This window comes from Pinus tabuliformis, chromosome 9, assembly GCF_031772625.1.
Source record: "Pinus tabuliformis cultivar Carrire ecotype Pingquan chromosome 9, CPIR1, whole genome shotgun sequence".
In the NCBI taxonomy this organism is placed as follows: Eukaryota; Viridiplantae; Streptophyta; class Pinopsida; order Pinales; family Pinaceae; genus Pinus; species Pinus tabuliformis.
In genome coordinates this window covers 745,786,921-745,797,515 of record NC_142307.1, presented here as the reverse complement: position 1 = coordinate 745,797,515, position 10,595 = coordinate 745,786,921, and the positions used below count along the sequence as shown (strand labels likewise).

Below are 10,595 nucleotides of genomic sequence, written 5' to 3'. Positions count from 1 at the left end.
ATGCATCTAGAAAGCCATTTTTAAAGTTGGATGTCAAGTTTGATTTGCCTGTGTTTGGTGGAGAATCCAATGCAGAAAAGCTAGATAACTAGATCATACAGGTTGAAGTGTATTGTCAAAAACAATGGATCAGAGAGGATGACCCTTCGATTGAGTGGCATTGTTCTCATCTAGTGGGAAGGAAAACTACATAAAGGTGGTAAGAGCAGTCGTAAACTTCTTTCATCTTGGTCTGAGTTCGTTTCTACTTTAAGATGACAGTTTTACCCATTGGGTTACAAGCAGAAGGCCATGATGGAATGACAACATTTGAAACAAAGTAAAAGTCAAACTGTTTAGAATTTTACAGAGGATTTTATGAAACAAGCATTAGTATTGAATGTTCCACTAGACACTCCTGAGATGTTGATGAAATATATTGGCTCTTTGTAAAGTTATTTGCGTCATTCATTGTTATTATTTGAACCTAAAACTCTTGATGAAGCTAGTGTGAAGCGACCTCCCCACTTTGAGCAGAGCCTGGAGATGTAGCCCACACTATGTGAAATATGTTATCAACTTGTTGTGCTTTGTTTCTCATGATTGCCTTTCATTTCCGTTTATGTTATGTGTATGCATTTTATGGTTACAAGCTCTTTTATATGTGATTCTGAATGCATCAATGAAGTAAAAAGATCTGGATCAGGTCACTACCCTTCCCGATCATAATTGAATCTCATTACATTCCATGGGTGAGATATAATAGGTAGGGAGAATTGGAGTTTCAACCTATTGTACTGCCTTATTATTAGGGTTAGGGTTGGGTTGTACAGGTAGCTGAGGATGCAACAAAGGACTGCTCATGGGTACATTAGAAGGAAGTTTTAACTGTTGTTATTGCATTGGTATTTGTACATGCATCCGGTTAAGGGGAACAAACCCTCATCATGGTTGAGGCCATGAAGAGACAGGTCACTATGGTTAGGGCATAGGGTATTGAACCAAAGGAGGATTGAGAAGCTACCATGGCGCTGTTGAATATTGCAATTATTGGGGTTTTTGTTGGGAATTATACGTACTGGATCGAGAATTGAAAGGAGAGAAGGGTTCTTACATCATACCTGATGGCCTAAGTTGCCAAGGATTTTTAGTACCAATAAAATATGTTGCTTCAACATCCTCCCCTGCTTCCTTGTAAATTTCCTTGAGTCCAAGTAATGAGGGGCATTGTTTTGTGGAGTGGTCCCTCTCACATATGGTACAACTATTGAGTGGGCATTCCCTCAAAGGGTGTTTCTTCCTACACTGAGAGAAAAAAAATGGCTAGAGCTTACTCTAGCTCCATTTGTTTTTGATTTGCTTGCAATACATCCAATTGAGAGGACATCAAGCTCATAATATCAGTTTTAAAATTCTCCAATAGGTTCCTAATCTCTGCTCGTGTTGGTCCACTATTAGCTGGCTTTAAAAGCTTAGTAAAGGTATCATGTGTTAAGGTCTGATTTCTTGTTGATCCTCCGGAACTTCTTCAACAAAGTTGAACAATCTCATCATAAGTTTCATTGGATATATCCCCTTTTGCTAAGAGATTTAGCATGTCAAGGCAGTCATCCCTCATTCCTTTAATCAAGATTGTCTTAACTATTTCCTTGCCCATATTGTTATGCCGAGATCTTTGTGAGTTATATTGAAGAAGTTCAACATATTCTTCCAAATTTTCATTTGGTGCCTGGGTGATTTTGAATAGTTCATCCTTATGATCTTTAGAACGATAATAATCCTGATACTTTTCTAAAAAGGTTTGCTTCATCCCATCCCAGGAGTTAATAAATGCCCCACCGAGTCCCATAAACCATCTCATTGTTGCTCCCTTTAATGTAGTTGGGAACAATTTTAGTTATTTTTCATTGATGGTGTAATCATAACTTTTGTAGAGGACATAAAAATCGAAAATAAATGTGTTTAGATATTGTATAATCATGCCTTGAAAAGTAGGGAGTGTAGATAAAGGAATGCTCTTCATCAAAACCTGTCCTTTGAGATTCCCAATAGGGAAATCAAAAGTATTGACTGAGATTCGTACCATTTGATTTTGTTGCAGGTTCTGTAAAATTGTTGCAGGTGGCTTCCTTCGTGAAAGAGATTGCTTTCTTTTTGGTGATGGGGATTGCTTAGGTTGTTCAAGTTGTTTAGGTTGCTCAGATGGTTCAGGTGGTCCTAATGGAGTTTCAATACCCTTTGTAACAACATGTTGTTTCACTGCACTTCCAAAGTCCAAGGTATACTGATCAAGTAATCTTTCTTTAGGGCTAAATTCCCAATCATGTTCATTTATATCCCCGTATCGTGCTTTCATATCTCGATTCCCACCCTCTACTAATACAGAGGGGTTTGAAACTCTGGGACTTGTTTCTCAAATTGAAGGTTCACAAAACTCTATCTCCTTAATTGGTGCACCTAGCATAGATGTCTCAAGAGATGTTGCCCTCCGTGGAGCAGCTTTGCTTGATTCCTTCTTCTTGGTCACCTTTCCCCGAGTAGATGAATCTGCTTCATCTTTTGAAATAATCTCCTGTATGTAAGTTACTCTTCCCAAGTATCGATTCTTCTTCTTCCTACCTCGTCTTCTTCCACCTGCACGGTTTGTCTATTTGGGGGCATCATATTTTTCTTCTTCATTACTCATGCAAAGCAACCCTATGCGTCCCGATTCCTACAAGGTCGAGCCCATTTCAATATGTTGAAGTGATGTGCAGTTTCATACCTCTCATCTTACTGCTCGAAAACCTTTGAGTCAGGAACACATCTACCACACTTTCAATCAATGCACACAGATAAACTAGTCACACATATGCACTTCTAATAGCCTTCCTCGACAAGGATACAAAAATGTTGGGCGAAACAATTGTTCTTTTAATTCAGAGCAACATATCAAACTCTCACATTAATTGTCAATCCGGGTAAGCCTTTTTATTTTAAGGCTATCACACCAAGTATATGTAAGGACAAATGGTGACTAGTGCTAATGAATCTCAAACCCAATTATTGTAATAACACTTTGAACAATCCAACACTCTGGCTGTAACACTCTCAAACCTTGCTCACATATTCATAACATAAACACACGTTGCAGAAAAAACCACCCTGTCACACAATCACTTTTATTCAGAAGTAAACAACACTCCTGGAAACCATTCACTCAAGTAAATACTGAAACACACATTCAAATAAAACAAACACACCACCAAGTTGTAACAAGAATTAAATAACTATTACATTAACAAAGGGACTGGTCCAAGACCTATGTTGTTACACAATACAAAGGTTAGAATTTTGCAATCATTAAAGTATGAACATGATCAACAGTAACAGTAACGGTAACAATAATCATACATGAATCATAACTGAGAGGAGATAAATAAAATTGCTACACTACTTTCCTAACAAATGATCCTTGCTAAGGAGGACCCTTCCTCCCTAGTAGGGGCTGGTGCACTACACAACACAAAAACTAATCAATAGAAAGGTATGGCGGCATGAATGATTGAGATTTGCATTAATGAAATATACATGACTACAATGTTGGTGCTCTCCTCCTCTATCTTTTTGTTCTCTCTATGTCTATCTATATTTGCGTGCAGGCAGAGAGAACACCTCTTTATAATTTCAGACTACAAAGGTAAGATCATCATGAGAATCTCTCAGTTCTCATGTGATCTAAATCAAGAATACACATTAACAATTTAATAACAATTTCCATGGTTGGGACAAAATTGTAAAAACTTTTCCAGATTACAATAATTCATTTATGGAAAATCCTAATTGCTTCAGCTGCGTTTGTCCATGAATATCTCCTTTGACAGTTGAATTGACTTTGACCATATACTTTTCCAGATCGGTCTTCATTACTAATTGAAGGAGATCAACGTGTCCAAAATAAGTCCCACATGTATCAACAACATTCAACGAGTCCTTGTCCCATCCTTGGCGATGCAAAATTGAAAAATGTAATCCTATAACAACATCTCAACAAACCAAATATCCTGAAACAACCCAATTGTTAGTTTTGTGATAAAAATAGCCTAAAGCAGTAGTTCTCATGCCAAATTACAACCAAAATTAAATCATAAGGACGTCATATAAAAATATACATGCTTAGGTTGATGGTGGTTGTTACAGTGATAAAGTATGACCTTGAGAGTAAAAAAAAGTAAAAAAAAAAAAGATAGGAAAATGAATGCAAAAGGATGCCAATTCCACATCCCAACAATTAGTATTAACACTATGACTACAAGAATATTTGGAATTCAAAGACAAACAAATATATGATAACAATAAAATTTAAACAATAAAAACACACCATCTTTTGGAGACATGTTTATTATAAGTAGTTTGAAAATCTAGATTTTATAGAATTTTTTTAATAATTATATTAGTGAAATATTAAGGATAATAATTAATAATATTAATTATATTAGTGAAATAATAAGGATTAATGATGAGAAAAATAATTTTCCATTTATATATTTAAAAAAATGAAATCATGGTAAAATTCTAGAATATTTTAAAATAATTCTATATACAAATAATTTAAATATAATAAACTATATGGTCTTCCATGGAATGATATGGCATATATTACCATATTCATAGTTGCTAAGAATAACGCTCATCTTGCAGAGATCCCATGCTTCTTAGGAAGTCTTTATGGGTGAGACTTCTTGAATACGCTTGAACCCTTCGACTCACACCGAAATGACTGATAGCCCACAAGGGCCGTGAGGGACATCCCATGTGCCCAAATAGATTATATAAGAAATGCTCAAGAAGAAGAGTTACATACAAATAATTTAAAATGTTTAATAATATTGTAGTTTCAAGATGAGATCATAAAAATAAATGAGAAATGAAATCTTTTATTTTTTCTTTGAAAATGAATGGATAATCATTACAAGAAAGTATGAAATTAATGGACAAAATAACAATAAGATGAATGGATAATCATTACAAGAAAGTATGAAATTAATGGACAAAATAACAATACACATCATAGAAATGTCAATTAATAAATCATGGTTTTGAAATAATATCATTCTATAAGGGGTGGGGTTTCATATAACTTATGTGGTTTTGTAAATTTGAGTGGGGATAAATATTACGTGGTTTAGTAGTAACTTTGAGTGGGATAAATATTATGTGGTTTAGTTGTCCTTGGTGTCATACGTGGGAGGGTAGTGGTTTCTTCTATTAGAGATGGATCATACTCATTTTTAACGTCAATATTCCACATGGACCAGAGTGGTGTGGATTGTTTGGTTTAACCGCCTAAGTACTGGTGCATTGTATTTTTCATCTGCCTCGGACTCCGTACCATAGATGATGCAATTGTCGGACTCCGTACCATAGATGATGTAATTGGCATAATTTGTGTGGAGAAGGGGCAGAAAAACCATGGCAAAATTGCAATGGTGGATTCCGGATTCCTAAATAGTAACTTCTATGTCGATGAGATTCTTTGGTGAGTAGTGAGTGCTGGTGGTAGCTGTGGCGGTTATGGCGTGCTGCCAGATTATGCATTTGAACTGCAAATGGAGATTGGGCACAGAGATGGGTATTATTCTCAAGGAGGAATGCAAATTTAGCTTTAAACCTCCTGGCCTCTGCATGAATGTCGCCTCCTCAGAAGGACAACTAAGGTACACGATTTGCTTCCATCAAACTTATTCAGGGAGGGAATAGATTATCTAATTCAAATTATTTTAGAATGAACACAAATAATCGCTATCCTTTTTAGGACAGCTACGATTTGCTTCCGTCAAACTTATTCGTGGAGGGAAAAGATTATCTGGTTCAAATTATTTTAGAATGAACACAAATAATCACTACCTTTTATTTATTTATTATGTTTTGATCCACTCGACCAATTACCGTTAAAAAATAGGTGAACTTCTGGGAACTGCATGAGGTTTCATAGATTTTGAACCTTGAGGGGATGGCTTGAGTTTATTTCTCAACCAGTTCATTCAAGCAGTTATTCTGCATTTATAGAATTTATTCCACACGGGAAAAACGGAGTACATGCGAACCAAGAAGCTCTTTCTTGTTGCTACATAGTAGCTGCACTTAGGGAATATCGGATTATTTAATCAATCACTATAGTTACAACTGGAGTTTCACCATTTGAGGCATGCTTGGGATTTTAGCTTTAATCTCCTTTGGAATTTGACTATTCTGTAACAATACTTAGAAATTCCAGAGGATGCACAACATCAAGTGTTTTAATTCGTTGAATGTAGTAAAGTAGCAAACTCGATTACAATTCTTTGTATGAGACACAACAAAAGAACGAGAGGGGCATATCAAGCATTATGTGGACTGCACCTTCCTAGTAGGAAACCTGACCACACAAGGAGTGGTCCAAGAAAGTCGAACTCAATTAAATATGGATCCTGTACGGTTGTGGAGAAGATGGGAGAGAATGCCTTGAAGCTGGAGTAACTTATAAATGGAAATTCATGATGTGCTTAACGAAGAAGCTGTTTTTGTCTGAGCCTTCTCTAATAAATAAGCTAGATTGCTTAGAGCATCATGTCTTTTGCACAGGATTCAGTACCATATGCAGCTTCATTTATTTGAGCAGGATGCGGCTATTGATATAAAGAGGAGGAACACTAGGGAGGGTTTTGTAACATTGTTTAAAGCATATCAAAAGAGAGGGTCAAAACAAATAAGGAATTGATTTACAGCAGATTATGTAAAAATAATTGTTCTCATCTCAGCGATAAGTTGATGGAACCAGTGATCGAATTTGGGGGGTGGCCTAAAATTTCATATGAAGTCTTCAGTATACCATAACACTTAAGGTGAAAAAAGGAAAATAAATTATACCCTTAATATGAAAAAAAACCATAGGACTTCAGTACTATTTTCCATGGTATTGTTAGACATATGTAGGCTAACCTTGACTTATTGAACATTGAGTGTCACGATATAAGGTCCTAATGGTCTGTCCTTAATGTGGTGGTTACAAGGTGGCTTTACTCGTATCTTATTAATAGGGTGGTTAGAAGGTAACCAAGTAGTCAGTAAGTATAGGAGTCTTGATGCCAATTGTAATACATCGCATGACACACTTGAAATCATGTAATACAAGCAATGTTGTTCAGAGTCGATTTTTGTGCCCCTTGAGGGTTTCTCCACGGTACATCTAGTGTTGATCTTTATGTGACCATGTACTTGTGATACATCTGGGGCTATTGATCCCTATCTCTAACATGGAACTCTTGGGAACTACATGAGGTTTCGTAGATTTATTGAACCCTAAGCGGATGGCTTGAGTTTATTTCTCAACCAGTTCAATCAAGCAGTTATTCTAGATGTATATAATTTCTTCCATAAGGGAAAAACAAAGTACATGCAAACAAAGAAGCTCCTTCTTGTTGCTAGATGGTAGCTGAAAATAGGGGATAGCAGATTATTTAATTGATTACTATAGTTATAACAGGAGCTGCACCTTTTGTGGGATGCGTGGGATTTCAGCTTTAATCTCCTTTGGAGTTTGACTATTATTTAACCACACCTAAAAAGTGCAGAGGATGCACAACATCAAGTTTTTTAATTCATTGAATGTAGTAAAGCTGCAAACTCGACTACAGCTCAGTTTGTATGAGATAAATCAAAGAACAAGGAGGGGCATACCAAGCATAGAGTGGACTGCACCTTCCTAGTAGGAAACCGGATTTGGTCCAAGAAAGTCAAACCCAATCAAATAAGGATCCTTGATGATTGTGGAGTAGATGGGTGAGAATGCCTTCAAATTGGAATAACTTCTATATGGAAATTAATGATGTGCTTAATGAAGAAGCTGTTTTTATCTGATCCTTCTCTCATATACAAGCTAGATGGCTTAGAGCATTATTTCTTTTGCACAGGATTTAGTACCCTATACAGCTTCACTTATTTGAGCAGGATGCGGCTGTGGATGTAAACTGGAGTAACACTAGGAAGGGTTTTGTAACACTGTTTAAAGTATGTCAAAAGAGAAAGTCAAAACAAATAAGGAATTGCTTTACAGCAGAACATGCAAAACAAATTTCCTTCTTCTTAGTAAAACAAATTTTGTTCTTTCGACCTCAGATGCTAGGAGTATCCCTCATTTGAACAGTCCCCATAGGATCATACAGCTGGACCCCTCAATGGTTCCAGAGGCCTCCAACAGCCCAGTTTGCTCCCCTCGTCCTCTAGCATCAGACACAGGAGACCTTGACATCGTTGGCATCATCATCAAATCTCTCTCTCCCTCCCTCTCTCTCTCTTGATTGGTTCTTGAGTTGTCCACGACTCCACTTTTCCAGTCTTGGAAAACTCATTTAGAATTTTGTAGCACTGTACCTTTGTCATGGTTTTATATATATGGTCTTATGTTCTACTTATGTAGGTTTATTTTTTTTTATGTTATTTTCAGCATTTTTTAGGAGATGTGCTTACACTCCCATATTGTATTCATACTGGTTGTATTCCTCAGTCTCATTGACCTACTTTTGTGGTCATTCGTCAAACATCAATAAAATTGTCTTATCTTATTTTAGTGATAAGTTGATGGGACCAATGATCAAATTTGCAGGGTGGTCAAAAATTTCATACGAAGGCTTCATGATCCCTTAACACTTAAGGTGAAACAAGGAAAATGAACTATACCCTTAATATGAAAAAAATCATAGGACCTCAATTCTATTTTCCATATTTATGTTGGAGACATGTAGGCTGACCTCGACTGATTGAACATTGAGAGTCATGATATAAGGTCCTAATGGTCTGTCTTTAATGTTGTGGTTTTAGTGGTCCCTTATTAATATGGTGGTTATAAGGTGGCCTAGTAGTCAGTAAGTGAATGGGTCTTGACCCTATTGTAATAGATCACCATGGCACACTATGAAGTCATATAATGAAAGATATGTTGTTCAGAATGGATTTTTCTATCACACGAGAGTTTTTAACTGTACATCTAGTGTTGATCTTTATGTGATCATGTAATGGCGATTTATTTTGGGCTATTGACCGCATCTCTAACATGGTATCAGAGTGTGCGAACTGCCTTGTGACTGTGATGATAAGCTTTCCTGATGGTCTTGATTCTTTGAGCAAAATAACCCCTGGGCTGTGAAGAGGAGTCCTCCATTCTTCAGCTTTGGATTACTGCGTTTTTAAAAGTCAAGACTGTGTTTTCTGTCTTGTAAACCATGTGGAATGGAATGAAGTTACAGTGTTGTATAACTGAGGTGCAATTTGTGTGAAGACTCTCCATTCCTTATTGAGTTTACATTCTAAACATTAACATTAACATGGTATCGGAGGAAGTGTACCCTCTTTCCTTATCTTGAACTCAATCCTTTGAATGAATTTTTTATTGTGTGCCCTGCAGATTCTCCTGGTTCCTGTGTGCAGGACTGAGTTTCCACCGAACTTCTGCTGCAAATCTGTGGATGATATCTTGCTGCACTATTCAGTGATCTGTCCACTTGTGAATTTTTTGGGTTTATTTTGTGGCTGTCTCCAGTGAACTACATAGTTGGCACAAATTTTGGTCATAGGTTTCATTATTTATTGGTTGTTATCGATTACCTGGCTCACCCTTCTTTGTGGTTCCTGGTTCTTGTGTGTTTTTTTGCATGAACTGTTACGACTCAACCCTCTGGTTTTAGTTTGCTGTCCTCAGCGTGGTAAATGGTGTATTTTTTGGCAGATTGTACAGATCTAGTTTCGGCCCAAGCATTGCCTTATATTCACTCTTCTGCCTGTGATCTGAGCAATAGGGGTGACTGTTCTGTTTGGCAGTCGTTTTATTTCTCTTTAGAAGCAGAATGTGTATGCTTCAGTCATAGCTTCATAGGTCAGTTGAACAATACCTTTTTCGTATGCATCGAGCCTATAAAAAGATAGGCTACACATATGGATATAGATCTTTGACATATTGGAAAACCCAGGATCTGGATACAGCGAGGAAACGACAAGTACAAAAAAAAATATAAAGTATTTTTATCAGTGTTGAAAATATCAGTATCGGCAAAATATCGGTGAGGGCCCAGAAAATATCTTATCGGCAATATCGGCAAAAATATCAGCAAATATCGGCAAGCATAAAAAATGCATAATATTTTCATTTTTTTCAGATTTCTAAACATATAAAGCAATAACAACATGAACTAAACACATTGGCACATAAATATGAAGAAGGCACTGATATATATGATGTCAAATAGAAATGATACATCAAACTTCAAAGGCGATACCAAATCCTGCTGATCCCTGATAATTGTCCAATCAAGGACTCAAACAAAATAACATCACATATCCTACCGATCCCTGATAATTGTCCAATCAAGGACTCAAACAAAATAACATCACATTATATAAAACTTTAAAAGTATTTCATCATCATGAGTTATAAACTTATATGTAGCAAAAGTTGCAAAACAAATAAAACTAACAGCTATCTATCTGAGACCATTGGCCTCTCCCTAGCAGCTTTCTTTCTGTCTTGTTCAGCAATTGCTTCAAGAGCTTTTTGTATAACCTCTGCACTAGAAACCATACAAGGCATTACATCTGCATCATGT

The 10,595-nt window shown here is 36.5% G+C and overlaps 1 protein-coding gene across 8 annotated transcripts in view; it reads left to right on the top strand.

The window, feature by feature from the left end:
* The first annotated feature begins 5,191 nt into the window (after nt 1-5,191).
* The window catches only part of LOC149150860 (5'-AMP-activated protein kinase-like protein), a 416,691-nt gene continuing 411,287 nt past the window's right edge, over nt 5,192-10,595 (top strand). For 3 of the 8 annotated variants that reach the window (XM_089439599.1, XM_089439601.1, XM_089439600.1), the window contains exon 1: nt 5,202-5,675. In XM_089439599.1, the coding sequence (XP_089295725.1) occupies nt 5,533-5,675 (143 nt within the window). In that variant the 5' untranslated portion in view covers nt 5,202-5,532. Of the gene's footprint in view, nt 5,676-10,595 lie in introns of all 8 variants that reach the window. The other 5 variants (XM_089439603.1, XM_089439597.1, XM_089439598.1 and 2 more) reach the window with 5 other exon arrangements.